Raw genomic sequence first — 22748 nt, 5'->3', positions numbered from 1 at the left:
AAATTATAAAAGAAAGATGATACCCTTTAAAATGAGTTCCTATCAACCAATAGATATTATGTTTTTCAACAAAAAACATTGCCTGAAGCAAGTGCCAAACACCAAGCACCTGCATGGAGCCTGGGCTTTGAAGAAAAAGGAAGATATGATACAGAAAGAAAACCTATTAAACAAGGCAAGCACATCCTAGGTAAAAACTACTGTACTTAATACAGCAAGATGTCCAAAGATGTAGGAGGTGTACTCCCCAGATGTTAAGGAAGAAAGAAAGGTCAGATGAGAACTTAGGAGACCTGAGGCTCCTAAACATTTTACCCAGCTACTCCAAATTTCCCCACAGGAGCCCCTGGTACAATTGACAATTGGAAATAAATGGTTGCTTTCCTTGAACAGAGGTGCTACTTATTCACTATTAATTACTAAAATAGGGAGGAAAAACCTAAGATCTTAACCATGTTCATGAGGGTATCACTGAAGCTCAAGACAGCTCCTTGGTCCAACCACTGGAATATCAGGTGTGAGGTGTAACACTAAAACACCATTTCCTATATATGCCAGAGTAATCAGTATACTTCTCAGGCTGTGAATTTTTGTGCAGCCTAAATGCCCAAGTAAACTTCTCTCCAGGACAACTTTTTGGATATAGAAGTTTCTCTGGAATGTTCCTAATATTTAGAGATGATGCTTCTGGGAAAGAAACAATATGTTCAATAAAAGTTGCCTCTAAAAGTCTGCGAAAAGTTAAACCTAAAGTCTAGTTATGCCAAGAAGGACTAAGAACATATAGCCTACATGAATTGAACTAAAAATGGAGCATGCATTCTGAAATTTAAAACAAAATTTACTAAAAATGGAATCCCAAAAGGGCAACCGGCAGCTTTCCAAATAAATTTAAAGCACAATTTAATTTGACCCTGCCAATCACCCTAAAACACACCAATCTTCCAATTAAATGTGTGATTACGTGATTCTGATGAATACAGATTTATTCATGGCTTGCAGGCTATAAATGATATTGTTCAGGACTTCCACCAAGAATTAACTATCTAGCTCCTACACTTTATTGACTAATGTTCCAAAATCCTATGAATGCTTCTCAGAACTGAATTTAAAAGATGCCTTCTTCTGCACATTCCTGGTAACAACCTTGGCTCTTGTTTGCTTTTGAGTGGCAGCATCCTGATACATAGGAAGGGTAGCAATACTGCAGAAAAGTGATCCCTCAGGGACTTAAAATCTTTCCTACTTAATTTCTGGGACCTGTAGCGAGGGATTAAGCCATCTGAAATTCACCCAATGACCTCTATTACAATGTGTGGATGATTTGTTGATGGCTAGTTCTACCAATGAGTTATGCTTAAGTAACACCATTAAGATTCTCAAACACTTAGCATGTCATGAATGAAAAGTATTCCTGAGAAAGGGTCAAATATGTAAATGAAAATATGTGCATATGGATTTTACTATATCAAAAGGCCAGAGAGAATTATTACCAATGGTAAAAGAGCTATAATTTGTTAAGAGACCCTCACTACCCATCAATAATTGTGGGGTTTTCTGGAAATGGCAGGTGAATGTTGAACATGGATATAAAATTTTAGCCTTAAGCTGGGAATGGTGGTGCACATCTGTAATCGCAGCAACATGGGAATGTGAGATAGGAGAACTGCAAGTTCAAAGACACCCTCAGCAATTTAGAAAGGCTATAAGCAACTTAGCAAAGTCCTGTCTCAAAATAAAATATAAAAAGGGCTAAGAATGTGGCTCAGTGTTTAAGTGTCCCTGGGTAAAAATCCTTAGTCCAAAGAAAAACATTTTTTGGCCTTACAGCTAAGCCTCTAAATGACACTCTGAAAGGAACAGATTCTGAAACTCTAGAATGATTTCCTAAATTCCAATAGACTTTCAACCCTAAAAAAGAATCAAAATTTATATGTACATGTAAAACAAGGATACTCAAAATTTGGGATCAACCCAGTATCCAGTGGCATATATTAAAAGTAATTATATCAGACTATTAAAGAAAGTCTTTTTTGTGTGTGGGAAGTTACATTCCATGTATGAACTGTTACAAAACGTTGAGAAGTCCACACTGGGGAAACCCATAACCATCTATGTTCCTCACCATGTGCTAACTGTGATAAATGAAGAGGAGGCTATTGGATAATACTGGAAGGACAGGCAGATATCACACCATTCTCCTGGACTATCCTATTTTAAAACCACACACCCTGAATACCCAGTGACACAGAAATAGCACAACATGATTGTCTGCAGGTCATCTGGAAGGTTTTTTCAAGCAGCCATATTTGGTAGCTCAACCTCTAGAAAACCCAGACACAGAGCTATTCACTGATCTTAGCAACTTCATGGAACAGGACAAGAGGTATGCATTCATTTTTCTTTAAAACTGGCGGGAGTGAAACTAGGAATCCATGACGCAAGATAAAATGAGCTCTACCACTGAGGAGTCAAACAGGACAAAGAAGATTAGTGACCTCTCTTGCTGATCTATAGATGATCTTAAGCTGATATTTAAGAGAGAGAGAGATAAAAAACACAGAAAAATTCTACCAAAATGATAGTGATCCTTGGGATACGAAGAGTTTTAACTATCTTTGCTATGCTTATAATTCAGCTCCCAGAGAACTAAATTCCATCTTATATGGGTTCCAATATTATGTAGAAAATATACTGAAGGATGCTTGTTAGGTCCACAGGTCATCATCCGTTTCAAGAAGTTCAGTGTTGCCTTGGAGGATATTTCCCTCATAAAGCAATAATTGGAATAAGATGCAACATTTTATAAAAAAACAAACAAAAAATACTGAAAACTAACTAATACTAACTCTTACCACAATTTGAATATAAATGATTGACCTATAATGAACACTTTTCAAAAACCAGGCCATGGGAAAAATTACTCCTTTCACAATACCCTATTCCAGATATAGTCCCTAACCAAACCTAAGTTAAAAGAAATCAAGGATAAAATATTTGAAAATGTTATCTACCAATCAAAGATATAAGGATGGGTGTTTCTAGATTTGGGATGAATATCTATGCTTTATACCAACTTCAGACCCACTGAGTCAAAATGTTCCTCTCTGTTGAGACCAAAGAAATCATTCATATGACCAATGACTAATTATCTATAATGTCTGAGATAAATTTCAGAACAAAATTATAATTTTAAAGGAAAATGACTGGCTTGCAATACTGGACATGGAGACTGGGAATGAGATGCCTGGCACCAATAGGAATTCAATGGTTACATGGGTCCCACCTGTGCCTATAGGTTCCCCCAATATAGCTGAAAAACCTGTATGGTGTATTTGTGGGTCCAGGGATAGTGCATGAAGACATTAAGTGGGATTGATAATATTTCAAATCTCTGCTGTAGGTCGACATTGATCTGTGTTTTACTGGTATAATCATCAGGCATCAATCTCTGGTTCTCTACAGTCAGATGCCATTAGATATTCTCATAGAAGCCCATGGGAACTTGTGCTATCATGAAAGCAATGTGTACTTCCCTTATAATCCAGGGAATGACTTTCTGAATCTATAAGACCGCCCAAGAGGAGGCCATGATTGATGATTCAGCAACTAAACCTAAATGCATAGATATGATCTTGATTGGGGGAATAGATCCTGGCAAAATTTACTGATATTTCTAATAGATCGTGTATGAACAGGATTATTCTTATGCTATGGAATTTACTGTTGCTGAGGAATAATGTCTCTATTATATAAAGACCATCTTTTAAGCCATGGTGTCCCAGGAAAAAGGTGAAAAAGACGTTGTACTACCCAACTTCAAAATGACTTACCATGGCTGATCCAAGAAAAGAAATTCAAAATGATTTTTCAAAACCAGGCCAGCTCCTTTCATATTATAGGTGCCTTTTCCCCATGAAGTCCCTGCCCCAAAGGAAATAGGCAGATGACACCAAGATTGCTGTAATATTAAGAATATGTGATGAAAAAAACTGATAGTGGGGAACTGAATGTGCTCATAAACTCCCCACATAGTATCAACACCTATTTCTCAAAGTTTCTCTATTTCTGTCTGGTCTATATTTGTATATATACATGAATTTATATATATATATATATATATATATATATATATATAATTTGTATAGAATAAATTTATAATGTATTTACATATGGTATATATAATATATATTAAACATATTTAATAATATAAATATATAATTACATTTAATAATATATAATATATATTTACATATAGTATATATATATAATATATATCATATGTATTTTATATATATGGATGTAAATGAATTTATAGATATAGATATAAATGAACAAATCTCCCTTCCCAGCACTCAGGGGTAACAAGTTATACATAAAGGCAAAAGATCACACCTAAAAGGGTGCTTGACCAAAACTAAAACTAGACACAGGCCACTCTGCACAACACAGATGTTTTTAATTATTTAAGTCTTCTGTAGATTTATGTGAACAAGGAAAAATACACCACAGTCCATTCTTTAGAAGCAGTTACTCTCTGAAATACTGGATAATGCCCTCTGTCCTGGATCCACATAACTTCCCTAGAAAGACCATGTAAAATATTCACGGTAAGGGAAAGGGGGAATGGTCATTGAGGGCATTAAGTTCAAATCCAGCCTCAGCATCTTAGTAAAGTCCTAAGCAACTTAATGAGACCCACTGTTGAATTTAAAATATGGGTTAAGGATGTGGCTCAGGGGTTAAGAGCTGCTGGGTTCCATCCCTGGCAAACATACACACACACAATCTTTAAAATACTTTGAATTAAATGCCTATTAAAAAACTTTATCAAAAATAGTGGAATATAAGGAAAGCAAAGCTTAGAGGAAACTATAGAGAACTGAATGCATGCCACAGAAAATATGAAATATCTAAAACAAATCATCTGAATTTTTACTTTGGATCTTAGAAAAAGATGAGCAAATTAAATCCAAAGTATGTAGAAAAAAATGTAATATTGCAAAGAAAATAAAAGAAAGTGAACAGAATTTTTAAATGACTTAATAACTTAAAATTTACAGAACATGAAGGTATCCAAAATTGGCAACAAAAATACAGTACCCAAAAATAATCATTGTAATCAAGAAACATTAATTCAGGAAAATTTCATTTGCTTACTACAAACACTTAACCCTGAATAATCCACCTAAAAGAAGCTTAAGTAAACAACTAGTGGCATAGCTAGAATGTAAGAAATTGCATGTTATAAAGAATAAATTCAAAACAAATGCTGTCCTCTGAGACACAAGAGATAATCATGAGGTCTGCATGAGAATATAAAAAATGTGTAAGAGGACATGCAGGAACAGGTGAATATGTATGTGTGTATGATACTGAAATGTCTCCTCAATGAGTGCATTGCTAGAGCTTACCTGACATAACCTCCTGCCTACCTCCTCTTGTCATTTAACTGTGATCACTTATCTTGGGTCAATCGAAAAATTGCTGCACATGCAGAGTGGCAGTTGTGTACTCTTTGTTTCTTCATTCCAGAGTAACATGGTGCTTAATATAATAAGCTCTGGAAGGAAATTGTGTTAAATAAATCCCTTAATAAAAGACAATTATTCTGCACAAAACATAATGAATAATTTTTAAAAAGAATGCTCAAAACTGATACATGCACATAAGGAAATTAATCTCAAGAAATGCTATTAAATTATTCACTATTAACTCAATAATTATTACCATTAATATTAATTAATTTTCAAAGTACGATCTAGAGTATCGAATAACTATCAGGGGAACAAAAAACTCCAAATTCACAAATCACAGAATATAATTTTGGGGTGGATCAGAAACCTAGACCTAAATTTTATAACAATGTGATGCAGCATTAAGTGTATAAATTAGCAAAATAAATTCATAACTTTGTGGTAGGGTAAAAATTATTAACCTGAAAGTACAAAGAAGTAACCACATAAAAGAATAATTATCAAACATACCCAATGTGAGCAAAAATGTAAACAGACTGAAGTAAACTAAAGATTCTCCCTTTTCTTTCTTGTAGGGCTTTTGCTGACATTTATAATTGAACCATGGGACAAAGTGACAGTTTTCTCTAAGTACAGGATGTATCATTTGTATCAACTGCAAAAATGCTTTTCATTCACATAATAAAAGCTTTTAAAACTGAGACAGATAGTTTTATAATTTTGATTTTTTTATACAACACTGGGGATTGAATTTAGGGTACTCTATCACCGAATTATATTCCCAATCTTTTTCTATTTTTTAAAAATATTTTTTAGTTGTACATAGACCCAATATCTATCTTTCTTTATTTTATTTATTTATGTATTTATTTATTATTTTGGTGTGACAGTCACAGCATTTTATTTGAGTTGGTCCACTTCTTTCAATCATCTGCCACATTGTTCTGGGCACACAAGTATTACTGTCATCATTAATTTCATTTGAAGACAGCTATGCTTTAAAAAAAAATCTGGATTGGATCTCCATGATCCTTAACTCCTGGTAAAATTTTTTTTCTTTACTCAAAAGTTACCCCTACTCCAAGAGAAAGATCAGGAAAGACCGAGATATATTTGCAAAAAAAATTATCTCCAATAAAAACAATTCAAAGCTCATGATCTCTCATAGGGGCTTTCTTTTGGGGGAGAGTTGTTTCTTATAGATGTTTGCTAATACAACAACTTGCCCAAGGAATCACAAAGGGAAATAAGGAATAGTCCCCAGAGAACAAGCAGATGTTCTCCAGGGAAGAGACCCTAATGGCTCCTAAGGGTGATGGCGCCATTCTGTTAAAGGGACAGAGATAGGGGACCTCTCTCCCGAAAGGCCAGTAGTAATAAAGTACATTCAGGTTAATCAGGGAGGTAGTAACCAGCTGGAAAACCCAGAGGTTAGGATCTCTAGAGAGGAATGTGGGTGTGACTGAGTAAACTAGGGCTGGATGAAGAAAGTGTCAGACAGCAGGAGAGTGGGGAACAGTCTACGTTTCCCCAGAGGACCCACAGAAAGGTGGCACTACTACTGAAGCATCCGTGCTGTTCTGTGAGATGAGGGTACACAGAATGAATGATACAGAACAAGTGGAAAACGAAGTGATTCCCTCCTTTGTCAACAACACTGGAGGAGAACCACTGCTGATGCACAAATGGGATCAGGTGCCATGGGGAAAAGGAAAGCTGCCTGAGTTGTGGCCCTGAGTTGAAGGGGCAATCTAGCAGTGGCCATCAGACTCTGCCTACCACAGAACACTGTGTCCCTGGGGCCGTGAGCAGGGAAGGATCACTGCTTGCTGGCAGCATCAGGGAGACGGTGCCCTGGTCCTCTGCTCTTAGTTCTCAGCAGGTCCTTTGGGCCTTTACACAATTGCTTAGTTGAGGAGATAAGATCCTGCCTCACAGATGTCTAACAAATGTACTTTGGAAGTGTTATTTCATTTTGGTTCAGAAAGGTGAAAAAAAAATTGAAGAGATGTTTTACTCAGAAACAGAGAGCTCAGGCTCACCAGCAAGTGAATCTAGTACTCACTTCAGCCCTAAAGACAAAGAGGGATCAGAACAGCCAAGGGCCTCAGAGAGGGAAGCTGCAAGTCTGTTGTCATTCAAGTTTTCTGCAGAACTTGGAAAGCCAGAATTTTTTCTTCTTTCTTTCTCAGGTAACAACTAGTCTACTCAAGCTCAACTAGAGCATATGGAAGAAAAATGAACATTGAGAGGGTCTTAAATACCTTTGTAGAACAGATACTTTTAGAATGTAGAAAGATCATCAAGTAAACATGGCACCCCCCAAAAGAGATTCTGAATGTAAAAGTGGAGAGAAAATTTTCACTATCTCCTTTAACTGTTTTTTTGGCGCTTAGGCCTGTAAGCAATCAAGATGGAGAGAGATGCTATCCCAAAGAGGAAAGTCTGCAGGAACCAGAGTAGTTGAGCCCAACTGTCTGATTCCTTTATACTTGCACAATACCATGGCATATAAGGACTCTCCCATGTGAATCAGCCAGGCAAGCCAATACCCATTATGCAGGAGGGTGTGATGGTGGTTCACCAAACACTGAGTGAAGTAGCCCAGGGGTCCAAGTCTCTGATAAGGGACACTCTGAGACCAGAGGACATCACACGAGTTGTCGCCAAAGGAGAGGGTGATGACTGTGAACCAGAGCAGACTGCCCCTCTGGAAGTAGGCTGCATCACCTGCTATGGTCGCCATCATTGCAGCATCTCCAGGGGAATGAGCAGCCTCACAGTTCCGCACGGGGGTGGGAGCTGGGTCCGACCTGGGCTAGGTGAGGGAGAGGTGTGTGCCACCATACAGGGTGAAGACAGAAATCCTCTTTATTTATTTTTATGTGGTGCTAGAACCAAACCCAGAGCCTCACACATGGAAGGCAAGTGTCTACCACAGAGCTATAGCCCCAGCTCCATCATTTTCTATTTTTTTAAGTTGAGACAGGGTTTAACTTGACAATGAGGACTTGAACTTTTGACCTTCCTATCTCTCCACCAAGTTGCTGAAATTATAGACATGTACAACAATGCCCAGGTAACTTAGTTTTATCTCAAATCTTATGAAAATAACCATTTTGAGCTTATAATAATATAGATATTTATCTTGCATCACTCCTATGATTACATGAGATGAAAAAACACATAGATATAATATTTTTAAAAGTTTTGGGCTGGGGATGTGGCTCAAGCGGTAGCGCGCTCGCCTGGCATGCGTGCGGCCCGGGTTCGATCCTCAGCACCACATACAAACAAATGTTGTGTCCGCCAAAAAGAAACCTAAAAAATAAATATTAAAATTCTCTCTCTCTCTCTCTCTCTCTCTCTCTCTCTCTCTCTGTCTGTCTCTTTAAAAAAAATAATTTTTAAAAGTTTTAAAATTGCCTTTCTTTCAGATGAAACTCTCATGAAGCACATATTAACTCATCTTATCCTTGACATTCTCCATCTTACCATTCTCTCTGTTAATCAGAAGCATAGGTGACTGGGTATTTCTTGAGAGGCTTGTGCTAATCTCTGTGAAATTCTTTCTAATCTACTGACACTACTTCTGCAACTTCTGATTTTATTGTACCACCAGAAGGTGATAATACAAGAGGGGTGTGTGGCCATAAGTTAAAAATGATTTATAATTTGTTTTTCAACAAGTAAGATTTTTAGACCAAATTCCTTTATGTGGACATGAGCATAATCACAATACGTGATGAGCCTTCTAAACAACAGTGTTTCTGTCAATATCAAGATGTATCTCCATTAGAAAGAAGTGGAAATGTACACTGTAGAATCAATGGAATACTTCCCTTTTCTCTGTAATTGACCATTTCTCAGTGATTCTATGATTTATGAAGTCTCACCTCTCAATATTATTATCTATTATTTAGAAAACATTCTAAAATATGTTTTCATATAAATTGACCAAATCTATTAACCTTCCACCTGGGATTAAAGACAGAGTAATTAGTTAACTATTAGAATTTCCTGTTTAAAAGTAGTGAATGTGCCCGGGCATGGTGCACAGTGGTGCATGCCTGTAATCCCAATGGCTCAGGAGGCTGAGGCAGGAGGCTTAAGAGTTCAAAAACAGCTTCAGCAATTTAGCAAGGCCCTAAGCAACTCTCAAAATAAAACACAAAAAAGAGCTGAGGATGGGGATCAGTGGTTAAGTACCCTTGGGTTCAATTTCTAGTACCAAAAAAAAAAAAAACAAACCTGTAGTGAATGCTAATAGTTTTACGTTGCCTTGATATCCATTTTGAATACATATCTAACTTGCTCATTATGGATATTTGACTTATTCTTCCATGAAACAGATTGTATTTCTCTTCTTCCTCCACTAAATAGCTTGGAGGAGGAAAGAACTACAAACTGTTTCATGGATGAATAAAACAAATTTCTGGTATGAGCTTATAGTAATGTATATATTTATCTTGCATCACTCCATACAACTAACTCCTGATGACCACTTCCTGGGGGACAGGTAGATGTTGCAGTTTACTGGTCTATTCGCTCCCATTCCCTACATGGATGGTGAAATATCACCGTGACTACTTCTCATACACAGTGTGACTCAACATAAAATGTGCTTGCTTGCTGGAAATCATCAATAACGACTCTCCCTGAGAAACCTGCTCAGGTAATATCCTGCACCACAATGAGGGCTATAGCTCATTGGTATCTCTGGTTTCTCCCTTTATTCACTGCTCCTCTTTTTGTGGATTATGTCTGACTTCCTCACTTCTGCTAAACACTGTGGGGCATGCTACCCTCTTCTCACTGGGATCTAGCAATTAATAATCTATTATGTTGCCTACTATGCACTTCACCTTGCCAACACACATAACATAACAATAACTTATTTTCCAGTAAAGGTTCTCTTAGACAGTGTCTATCTTAGTAGGAATAAAGTGAACACAGATTATAGTAAATCCAAAAGGGTATCTCTTATAGAAATAAGTTTCCTATGTAAATGAAACTTGACATGGATGAGACATCATGGCATGAATTCATTTACCAGGATAAAGAAGAATCCCATCATTTTGATTAGCTTTTACATTCCTGTGACCAAAATACCTCTGAAAAAAAATTAGAATAGGAAAGGTTTATTTTGGCTCATGGTTTCAGAGAATAAGTCCACAATTGGCTAACTCCATAGCTAGGGGCCAAAAGTGGGGTAGATCATCATGGTAAAAACTGTATGGCTGAAGAATGCAGTTCAGGACATGACAACAAGGAAGGGTAGAAAGAGGAAATTAGAGGATATGAAAGGAGAGGAGAGAGAGAGAAAGGGGGAGAGGCCGGAGGAGACAGAGTTGTCCACTAACCTGGGACAAAACATAAACCCCAATGTCATGCCCCCACTGACACCTCCTCCAGCTACACCATACCTGCCTATAGTTATTCTCCAGATAATCCATCAGTGGACTGATACACTGATTAGGTGAAAGCTCCTACAATCTAATCATTTCACCTGTGAAATTTCTTGCACTGACTTACACATGAGGTTTTGGGGGACACCTCATATCTAAACTGCAACACCCATGAAAAGCAAATTGTAAACCCCTAGGATCAAATCCACTCTAACCAAAATAGGATATGGCTAGATTTACAGCCACTGATAAGAGTCCTAAAAAGTAATATAGAAATAATTTTAAAATCTCTCAATATATATGGAATACTAGTTTAACAAACTATGGTTTAAAAAAATCATTCAGAAGGAAAACAAAAATGACAAAATGCTACTTGGATGACTGCACTAGAGTGCTAGCTTTGTAAAGACAGAAAAATCTGTGTATTTAGTATTTTTGCCCCCAAACTTAGAAAAGTAAGCAATACTCCCTTTAAAGCTACATGTCAAGTTCATTTCTTCAATCCATACCAATCCTATATATACTTCTACTTTGCCTTTATTTTGCTACTCATGTGGATAGTGATCATGGAAGCCACATTATGAAGAGTACTGCAAATGTAGATGTATTTAAGTTTTCATTAAGTGTTTAGATCTGTCCTCCTGCTTCTCTGAGTAATATGTATTTGGGTACATGTGATATGGAATAGGCCTTTGTGTTCCATGATGAATATATTTAATGAGGAATAAACTCATATACTTTATAATACAAATGTATGAGAACCTAGAATTTTAGTTTCTAAGAAGACTCAATGTAACAACAGGTTCTGATCTGCACCATTCTTCCTTTGACCTCTAACTTCTATTCAGGCTAACTTGTGGAAACAGGATGTTGTGTTCTTGTCCTAAGATGCAGTGTGACTTTGGGATGCTTGCAATGTCATCTTTCTGAAAATTCTCATTATCAGATGAACCTCTGTGAAATCTGCTCACAGGTGGTTGTGCAGGTTGTGAGAATTCGTATCTTTTATGTTTTCAGGGAGTCAGACTGGGGATGTGGTACTCAGACCCAACAATATGCTGTCTGTAAAAGACTGACCTCACATGCAAAGGCATCCATAGACTGAAGGTGAAGGAATGGGAAAAAACAGTATTAGTTCAATATGTAGTATTGAACATACTATTCACATGAGTCTCATAAATAAGCAGAGGTGGCTATTCTCATATCAGACAATGTGGACTTTAAGCCAACATTAATAAGAAAAGACAGTCATTTCATAGTGCTTAAGGGAATCATACAACAAGATTTGATGATCATAAATATGTATGCCCCGAACAATAGAGCATCTATGTACACCTAACAAACTCTTCTCAACATTAAGAATCAAATAGACCAAAAACCAACAATATTGGGTGACTGAAAAATGCCTCACTCACAACTGGATAGATCATGTAAACAAAAAACAAGTAAATATTCCACAGAACTAAAAATAAAATTAATGTTAGGGACCGAACATACATTCACAGAATATTTCATCCATCAACAACTGAATTCACTTTCTTCTAAAGCAGCACGTGAAACATTTTCTAAAAGAGACTATATATTAAGTCACAAAACAAATCTTGCCAAACATAAAAAAATAGTGATAATACCTTGCATTCTATCAGATCATAATGGGTCAAAATTAGAAATCAACAATAAGAAAACAAGAAGAATATTTTACTCTCATGTAAAACTAAAAAGAACAAAAAAGAGCTAACACTCTAACACCTGGAGATTAAATAATATGCTTTTGAATGATCAATGGATATCAGAAGAAATCAGGGGAGAAATAAATTCTTATAAGTAAATGAGAATAGTGATAAACATATCAAAATCTCTGGGCCAATATAAAGGAGGTTCTAAGAAGATACTTAATAGAATTAAGCTCATACATTAAAAGAATAGAGGGATATCAAACAAATAATCTAAAATTACATCCCAAGGCCCAAGAAAACAAATAACAAACTAACATAGAAATCAGTAAAAGACAAGAAGTAATTTAAATCACAGCCAAAATCAATGAAATTGAGATTAAAAACAGTAGAAAGGATCAACAATGAGTTGGTTTTTTGAAGCGACAAAAAAATTGATAAACCTTTAGTCAAACTAAAGAAGGAAAAATTCAGTTTTTATCAAAATTCCAGATGAAAAAGGCAATATCACCACAGACACTACTGAAATCCAGAGAATCATCAGAAATTATATTAAAAATACTATATACTCCAAAATAACTTGAAAATACTGACAAATTCCCAGTCACATATAACATACCAAAATGGAAATAGGAGGATATAGAAAACTTTAACAGATCAATTTTAAGTAGTAAAATTAAAACAGCCATCAGAAGACTTACAACAAAGAAATGTCCAGAACCCAATGAATACCAATCCTCATCAAATTATTCCATGAAATAGAAAAGGAGGTAACATTGAAAAATTCATTCTAAGAAGCCAGTGTCACCCTGATACAAAAACCAAAGACACATTAGGAAAGAAAACTTCAGTCCAATATACAACAAGGGGCTCAAGGCCAGGGCACATTGTGGATTTCTTAGCTCTTACAAAATCCAACAGAAGCTGTATTAATTGAAAGAATGAATGTACTGTTGATATGGGCCTTAAGAACTGAGAGTAACTCTATGTAGGGTAGTGGTCTGCCTGAGGAACTAGTCCTCTAAGAATGAGAAATCCAGACAACAGAAGCCTGCAGTATTTTGTTTGTTTGTTTATGTTTATCAGCTCATGGCTTCCAGTGTTAAGGTTACAAATAAAGGACAATACCAGCAAAAACTTTTCTAAAACTAACATGGGGCATAGGTAACAACTTCTGGTTCCTGAAGACAACATATGGGAGACAAGGAATATTAGTTGGCCATGGGCCGTACAAGTAAAAGTCTGATGATTAGACTGAGTGTCCCTATGGCTCAGGGCAAATGTCAAAATTTACAAGTAAATCCTATTGAGTTGGAAACCTGACCCATACAACTATGGGTGATGTTATCCATAATATTATGGTTTGGATATAAGGTACCTCCAAAAGCTCATGTGTAAATGTACTGTTGATATAGGCCTTAAGAATATTCAGAGATAAAATGATTATGATAAGTATAATCTAATTACTGGTCTAATCTACTGATATGGATTAACAGTGTGGTAACTGTAGGTAGGGTATATCTAGACAAAGTAGGTCCTGGAGAGGGGCATGCCTTTGTGATTTATATTTTTTAAGTGGAGCTCTCTCTCTCTGTTTCCTGGTTGCTAAGTTCTGAGCAGCTTTCCTCTGCAAAGCCCTTTCTGCCATAATGCTCTGTTTAATATCAGGCTTAGAGCTATACAGTCCATCTATGCACTGAGAATCCTGAAACTGTGAGCCTTAAATAAAATTTTACTCCGTGGTTTTTTTTTTTTTTTTTTTTTTTTGAGAGAGAGAATTTTTCAATATTTATTTTTTAGTTCTCAGCGGACACAACATCTTTTTTATTTTATTAGTATGTGGTGCTGAGGATCGAACCCAGCGCCCCACACATGCCAGGCAAGTGCGCTACTGCTTGAGCCACATCCCCAGCCCCTCTGTGTTGTTCTTGTCAGGTCTTTTAGTCACAGCAACATTATGGCTAATTAAATACTCTGCAACTATGAGCAAAAATAACTTTTTCATTTTCTAAGCTGTTCTTTCAGGTCTTTTAGTCACAATAATAAAACATTGACTAAAACAGGTGCCATCAGCTAAGAAAATCAGATTACCACAGTTGTATTTTATTCCAGAGGTGTCTTATTCTTTCTATACTCATGAAGTGCAAACAGCTAGATTGGTATGGTATATTTTTTCCAGGCAAGCTTGCTGTGCAAGCTAATTTACTAGCACAAGATCATACACTAGGCTGTATACTGCCTCATGGGGCTAATTTACCATTATTGGTGACTATGAAACATTTGTAATATTCTCCATAGGTTATCAACAAGTAATCTATTCCTGTAATGGGTAATAAAAGTTGCACTCGACTGACTATTGAATTTGCTCTGTGCACCCTGTGACTACATCACAAGGACTTCCCTGTGTAGGATAATTTAAAAATGAGATGAAATGGACTTGAATAAAACAGAACAGGACTAAAATCATAACACCTCTCATATTTTAACCCAAGAGTCTAAACAAAATAATGCTATCTTCACTATCTATAGTGCTTGCTGATTGGTCCTTGCTTTTTATTCTGCTGTTTTTAAGATATGAATGCAATGTGTTCCAGAGCCCTGTCTCAAGAGCTTCATGGAAGACACAGTTTGGTATGAGATTATGGAGCCATTAAAGGCTTCTAAGAACTGAAGGAATGAAATATTGGGTTAAGCACTACTCAATGCCTTGAAAAGCTTGCAGGGATACAAGGAAAACTCTATAGTATATATATTATAGTATATATATTCCCCTCTGCTTATAGAAGCAGTGCAACCAACTCTCAACTGCATTCCATCCTGTTCTCACTGAGGGATGGGTAATAAAAAGTCAATACCTATCCATTGAATCCTCTGAGTTCTTTCTTTGGTATTGGTAAATCTTAAAATGATGCATTAGCAGGACTAGAGTTGAAAATGGCATCATGGAGATTTCAAAGAAAGGTTGTGAGACAAGGCAATGTTTGTCAGGGTTAAGGAAATAAGTGAATCTGTTAGAGTGAAGCTGAAGTTGAAGCTGAAGCAACATTGGAGACCCCAAGAATTCAGAGATGCCAGGAACATGTAACATCTAATGAAAAAACCTGCAGCAGTGATCAGGGCCAGCTGATGATAAAAGTCATATTGGCTGCAGGCATAAAGGCAGTAGGGGCAGGGATAATCCAGCCCTTTCAGGGCACAGAATTAACTACCACAAGCATTGGAAATGGCATGTTGTGCCAAGGACTGAATATAGGTCCTGCTAAGTATTCATATTGCTTTTGTACCTTCTTTCTAGGCTTCTATTTATCCCTTTTGAAATGGGAATGTTATTTTATGCAACTGCATATTGAGTCTATGTAATTTCTTTTAATTTTTACAAGGGCTTACAGCTAAGAGTTTGCTGTGTCCCAGAGAAGATCTTGAATGTGGACTCTTCAACAATGCTGGAACTTTGTAGACAATGAAGACTCTTGTTAATGGCCTGAAATTTGAATTGTGAGATGGCATAGCTTTGAGGATCCAGAGGCAGAGTAAAGTTTACAACTGGAAAGTCTCCCAAAAGTTCATGTATTGCAATCATTATCCTTAATACAGCAATGGCAAGAGATGGGGCTTTTTTGAAGTAACTGGATCATGAAAATTTTGATATTATCAGTAGATTAATCCATTAACACCTTAAAGAACAACTGGAAGGTGGTGGACACTACAGAGAGCTGGGGCACATTCTGGTAAAGGTCACTTAGGGGACATCTATCCCTAACTCCTCCTAATACTATCTATTTCTCTCCACTTCTTGGCTGCCATGAACTGACTGATTTCTTCTGGCAAACATTTGCTATCATGTTCTGCCTCACTTCAAGCCCAGAACATGAAATTGATCAACCATGGATGAAACATCTGAAACCATGAGTCAAAATAAACTTTCCTTCTCTATATCATTCATACCAGGGAGTCTGGTATAAATGATATCAATGAAGAGCTAATAGTCTTCAAAAAAGTCAGAGAGAATATTCACAGGATCTTTGTGGAGGATACTGCCACTATCTTGCAGGTTATTAAGGCATTCCTTAGAGTTTAATCAGTTTGGGACCTAAGTAAGGCAGAAGATAGGGCCCTATTAAGTCATAATTGTTATTGCATTCTGGCAGGAATGAGACTGGAAGTTATGAAAACAGAACCATGTTTGTAAAATACAAGGGTACTTTCAACAGCCTGACAAGAACTCTTTTGTATTTAGGGGAAGAATTTATCAAGCCATCTGTCATTATTGAGATGTACATTCAGAAAGACTGGATAATTAACATATGATAAATGAGACTTTCATAAAACAGAGTGCTCCAGATATTTGAAAGAAACAATAAAAGAAAGATAGTACCATTTGAATGAGTTCCTATCAACCAATAGATATGATTTTCAACAACAGAACACAGTGCCTGAAGCAAGGAGGAAATCACCAAACAGCTGTATTGAGTCTGAATTGTGGAGGAAAAGGAGGATACAAAAAAGAAAACCTATTGAACAAGGCAAGCCCATCCTAGGAAAAACCAGTGCACTTACTGTAAGAAGAACAATTATTGTCCAAAGAAAGAGTGGGAAACGTCCAGTTGGAGGTATACTTCTTAGATGTTAGGGAAGAAAGAAAGGGCAGATTAGAACTAGGGGTTCTTACAGATTTCCCCAGAGGTGCTCCTGGTACAGTTGACAGTTGGAAATAAATGGTTGGTTTCCTTGGAACCCAGGTGCTATTTATTCACTAAAATTAATAAAACAGGGAGGAAAAAGCTAAGATCTCAACTATGTTCAAACGGGTATCAAATGAAGCTCAGTATAGATTCTTGTTCCAGACATTGGAATATCAGCTGTGACTTTAAAACACAAAAAAATTCCTATATATGCCAAAGTGATCAGTATACTTCTCAGGCTGTAACATTTTGTGCAAACTAAAAGCCCAAGTAAACTTCTCTCCAGAACTAATGGATATACAAGTTTTTCTGGAGCATTCTGAAGAGTTGTAGATGGCACTTCTGGGAAAGAAATAATATGTTCAACAACAACTGCCTCTCACAATCTATGAAAAGTGAATCCTTAAGTCTAGGTATGCCAAGAAGGACTAAGAACATATCGTTTACATGGATTAAACTAGAAACAGAGCATATATCTTCAAATTTAAAGCAGTATTTTCTAAAGGAGGAAGCTCGAAAGGGCAACCAGCAGTTGTTCAAATAAATTTAAACCACAATTAATTTAACATGTTAGTCACATTAGAATACACCAATCCTTCCAATAAAAATGTGATTATGTGATTTTGATGAGTACAGATTTATTCATGGCTTACAGGCAGTAAATGATATTGTTCAGTACATCCACCCATAATTACCTAGCTCCTACACTATATTAAATGTTACAAAATCCTATGAGTGTTTCTCAGTACTGAATTTAAAAGATGCCTTTTTCTGTACACCCCTGGGGAAAAAAAACTCAGCTCTTGTTTGCTTTTGAGTGGTAGCATCCTGATATATAGGCAGGGTAGCAGTACTGCAGTAAAGTTTTCCCTCAGGGAGTTAAAATCTTTCATACTTCATTTCCAGAATCTGCAGCAAGGAATTAAGTCACCTGAAATTTACCCATGGAATCTTAGAAATTTGTGGATTATTTGTTGATGGCTAGTTCTGCTTATTATTATGTGTAAGCAACACTATTAAGACACTCAAACACTTGTCCTGTCAAGGATTAAAAAGTATGCCTAAGTAAGACTCAAGTATGCAAACAAAAAATTGTGCACCAGGTAAATACTCTATGAAAAAGCCAGAGATTTATTGAAAACTATAAGAGAGCTGCATGTGTTTAAAGACCCTCACTACTCATTAACAATTGTGGAGTTTTCTGGTAATGGAAAGTTTCTGTTGAACTCGGATACAAAATTGTGGGTGTAACCTGGGCATGGTTGCACACACCAATAATCCCAACAAATTGGGAGGGTGAGACAGGAGGATTGCAAATTCAAAGCCAGCCTCAGCAATTTACCAAGATCCTCAGCAACTTAGGGAAGTCCTGTCTCAAAATAAAAGATAAAAAGACCTGAGGGTATGGTGCAGTGGTTAAGTGCCTCTAACTTCCATTCCCAGTACCAAAAAACAAAAACAAAAAAAAAACAAATTTTTAGGCCTTATAGTCAAAGCCTCTAAATAAATCACTGAAAGAAACAGATTTTGAAACTCTAGAATGATTTCCTAAATTCCCAATAGGCTTTCAATACCATAAAAATTGAAATTACTAAAGAAACCACTTTAGGCCTGTCCAACTTAAAAAAGCCCTCCAGTTTATATGTACACAAAAGAAAAGGGATTGGGCTGGGATTTCCTCAAAACTTTGAATCAACTTAGCATCCAGTGGCATATTTTCAAAGTAATTACATCTATTTTGTGTGGGAAGTTACAGCCATGTATAAACTGTTACGAGAAGTTGACAAGTCCACACTGGGGAAACACATCACCATCTATGCTCCCCATCAAGTGCTAACTATGGTAGACCAGAAATGAGGCTATTGGATAATCCTGGACTGAGAGGCAGATATCACACCATTCTCCTGGATATCCTAAGGCAGACACCTGCATCCCAAGTGACACCAAGATAGCAGAACATGATTGTCTGCAGGCCAACAGGAAGGTATTTTCAAGCAGCCATATTTGGTGGATCAACCTCTGGAAAACCTAGACACAGAGGTCTTCACTGATGTTAGCAACTTTGTGGAAAAAGAAAAGAGGTATGCACTCATTTTTCACTTAAAATTGGCAAGAGTCAAATTATGAATCCTTGACACAGGATAAAATAAGCTCTACCATGAGCATGTGGGGATTCACACAGGAATAAAACAAAAACAAAGAAACAAATTAACAAACAAAAAACAAGAGAGACTTCTCCTACAAATCGTAGATGAGACCACAACAATACACAGAGATTTTACTAAAATAGTGATCACAGGGATAGGAAGAGTTTTAATTGCCTTTGCTATTTTTATTGTTTTCACCTCTATAGATCTAAATTCCATTTAGATGAGGTCAAATAATATGCAAAAATTATACAGAAGTAAGCTTATTGGGTCCACAGGTTATTATACTTTCAATAACTTTGGTGTTGCCTTGATGGGCGTTTGCCTTAAAGCAATAATTGGAATAAGATGCAACATTTCATAATAAAACAAATAAATAATGAAATGTTGATACTAACTCTTACCACAATTTGAATGTAAATGATTGGCCTATAATTAGTACTTTTTAAAAACAAGGCCATGGGAAAAATTACTTCTTTCACAAGACCCTATGTCAGATATAGTCTCCTCCTAAACCTAAATTAATGGAATCAAGGATAAAATATTTGAAAGTATGACCTAACAATCACAGATACAAGGATGGATATTTCTGGACATGGGATGAATAGCTATGCTTTATGCCAACTTTAGGCCCACTGAGTCAAAATGTTTCCTTGTTGAGAAAAAGAAACCACTCATAAGATCAATGGCCAAATGTCATATAATTTCTGGGATGAATTTCAGAACAAAATTGCCACCACATTACAATTTTATAGGAAAATGACTGGCTTGCAACATGCTGGACATGGAGGCTAGAGTGAGACCAACCTGTGGGAATAGCTTCCCCAGGATGGGTGAAATGTTCTATAAGTGTACCAGTGGGCAAAAGGATAGTGCATAAGGACATTAAGTCATCTTGCTAATATTCTACATCTCTGCCAGTCATTCTCATAGGAGCCCAAGGGGAATCGTGCTATCACAAAATCTATGTGTATATCTCGGGTAATCTAGGAAATGACTTCTGAATCTGCAAGACATCCCAGGAGGAGGCCATGACTGAATATTCAACACTCAACCTAAACGCATGGTTATGATCTTGATTGAAGGATTATATGCTGGAAAAATTTACTAATGATTCTAATATGTCTTATATGCACAAGGTTATTCTTATGCTATGGAATTTATTGTTGCTGAGAAATAATGTCTCAATTATAAGACCATCTTTTACGCCATGCTCTCACAGCAAGGAGGCAAAGATGACATGGTACTAACAAACTACTAAATGAGTTGCCTTAGCTCAGGCAAGAAAAGAAATTCAAAATGCTTCTTTGTTAACCAGGCCAGTTTGTTCCATTTTATTGTGTCTTTTTCCCATGAAGACCCTGACGAACCTGGAAGTAGCCAGTGACACCAAGATTCACATCCACTTAAGAATACGTGATGGAACAAACTGATAGTCAGAAACCGAATGTGCTCATAAACTCCTCCGACACTATCTACAACTAATTCTCAGAAGTTTCTCTGTTTCTGTCTCTTCTTTCTTATACATTAATTGTACACTAAAATTAGCTAGAAATGAACAAAATCTCCCTTCCCAGTACTCAGGAGTTACAAGTTATGCATAAAGGAAAAGGTCACACCAACAAGAATGCTTGCTCATATGCTGACCAAAACTAAAACTAGACACAAAAAAACTCTACACAACAAAGATAGTTTTATTTATTTATTTCTTCTGTAGATATATGTGCACAAGGAAACATGCATACAGCCTATTCTTCAGAATCAGCTACTTTCTGAAACACTGGATAATGCCCCCAAGTCCAGGACCCACATACCTTCCCCTGAAAAGCCATATAAGAGAAGCTCACTAAGGGAGAAGGAAGATGGTCACTGATGGCAAGAGTTAATCATTTTCCCAAAGCTCTTTCTTTCTCTATTACTCTGCCTCTAGCTGCACTGACTCTACTGGATAGCAGGGAACTGAATCTTGTGAGGTTACACTACCTTAACCAATAATAGACCACTCACCAACATGTACCATATCATGGACACCTCAAAATTTAACCATATCTGGTCTGCTCTCAAAAACAAAATTATACATTATAAAGAAAAAAAATCAAAAATTAATTGGAAAATATACAAGTTAATGATGATTAAATAACCAATATTAAATACTATGTTAATCATGAAGCAACTAAGAACAGAGCAGGGAGGAAGAGCAGGAAGAAAAGATTAACATTAAACAGAGACATGAGGTGGGAGGGAAAGGGAGAGAAAAGGGAAATTGCATGGTAATGGAGGGAGACCCTCATTGTTATACAAAATTACATATAAGAGGTTGTGAGGGGAATGGGAAAATAATCAAGGAGAGAAATGAATTACAGTAGAAGGGGTAGAGAGAGAAGAGGGGATGGGAGGGGAGGGGAGGGGGGATAGTAGAGGATAGGAAAGGTAACAGAATACAACAGTTACTAATAGGGCATTATGTAAAAATGTGGATGTGTAACCGATGTGATTCTGCAATCTGTATTTGGGATAAAATTGGGAGTTCATAACCAACTTGAATCTAATGTATGAAATATGATATGTCAAAAGCTTTGTAATGTTTTGAACAACCAATAAAAAAATAAAGTCAAGCTAGAATTAGCAAAAAAAAAAAAAAAAATCATGAAGAAATTCAGCTAGGCATGGTGGTGCACACCTGTAATCCCAGGATCTCAGGAGGCTGACAGAGAAGGCTCACAAGTTCAAAGTCAGGCTCAACACTTTGTGAAGTCCTAAGCAACTTAGTGAGATCCCATCTCAAAATAAAAAATTAACAAATGGGTTGGAGATGTGGCTCAGTGGTTAATACCTGATGGGTTCAATCCCTGGCACACCCCCCCAAAAAATCTTAATATACTTAAAATAATTTGAATTAAATGACACTGCACAGCCTGTATACTGAAGTACTGCACATGATAGAAACAAGACAGCCACAACCCTGTACTCTCTGAGCACCCAACTATAGAACTCTGAGCTAACAAAGCAGAAGCTGCTGGTAGGAGCTTCTTAGCAACTAGAGAATTGGCTCTGGTACCCATGTAACTCAGGAGAGATCCACATCCAAAGATTGATGGACATCTGCTAAATACCCAAACCCTAGTGAAATCCAAACTAGGATTCAACAAGAATTTTCTTCTCCTTGGCATGGTTTACAAATGGAACAGAATAGAGACAAACCCAGAGTAAAACCCAAATAAATGCAGTTATCTGATACTATACAAAGGTAACAAATACATATGTTGGGGGGAAATGCATGTTTATATGAATATGTCAAAATAAAATCTGCTGTCATGTATAAATAAAAAGAACTTACAAAAGTAATAAATCAGAGACCTAG

The 22748-nt window shown here is 36.6% G+C and overlaps 1 protein-coding gene and 1 long non-coding RNA gene across 5 annotated transcripts in view; both read right to left on the bottom strand.

Annotated features, from left to right (window-relative positions):
* Positions 1–22748, bottom strand: part of LOC125612822 — a 247459-nt gene that overhangs the window by 150733 nt on the left and 73978 nt on the right. Inside the window, exon 12 of one of the 4 annotated variants that reach the window (XR_007343300.1) lies at positions 10531–10589. The exons of the other annotated variants lie outside the window; for them this stretch is intronic. This is a non-coding gene — a long non-coding RNA (uncharacterized LOC125612822). The remainder of the gene's footprint in view (positions 1–10530; positions 10590–22748) is intronic. 4 annotated transcript variants of the gene reach the window in all.
* Positions 6363–8408, bottom strand: LOC125612821 (transmembrane protein 254-like). Its single transcript, XM_048791688.1, has one exon. It carries the CDS (start codon positions 8224–8226, stop codon positions 7870–7872), a length of 357 nt encoding a protein of 118 aa, XP_048647645.1. The 5' UTR covers positions 8227–8408; the 3' UTR covers positions 6363–7869.

The sequence above is a fragment of the Marmota marmota genome, unplaced genomic scaffold (assembly GCF_001458135.2).
Source record: "Marmota marmota marmota unplaced genomic scaffold, marMar, whole genome shotgun sequence".
NCBI lineage: Eukaryota > Metazoa > Chordata > Mammalia > Rodentia > Sciuridae > Marmota > Marmota marmota.
Note: the sequence above shows the minus strand (reverse complement) of the source record. Positions and strands in the feature narration are given on the sequence as shown.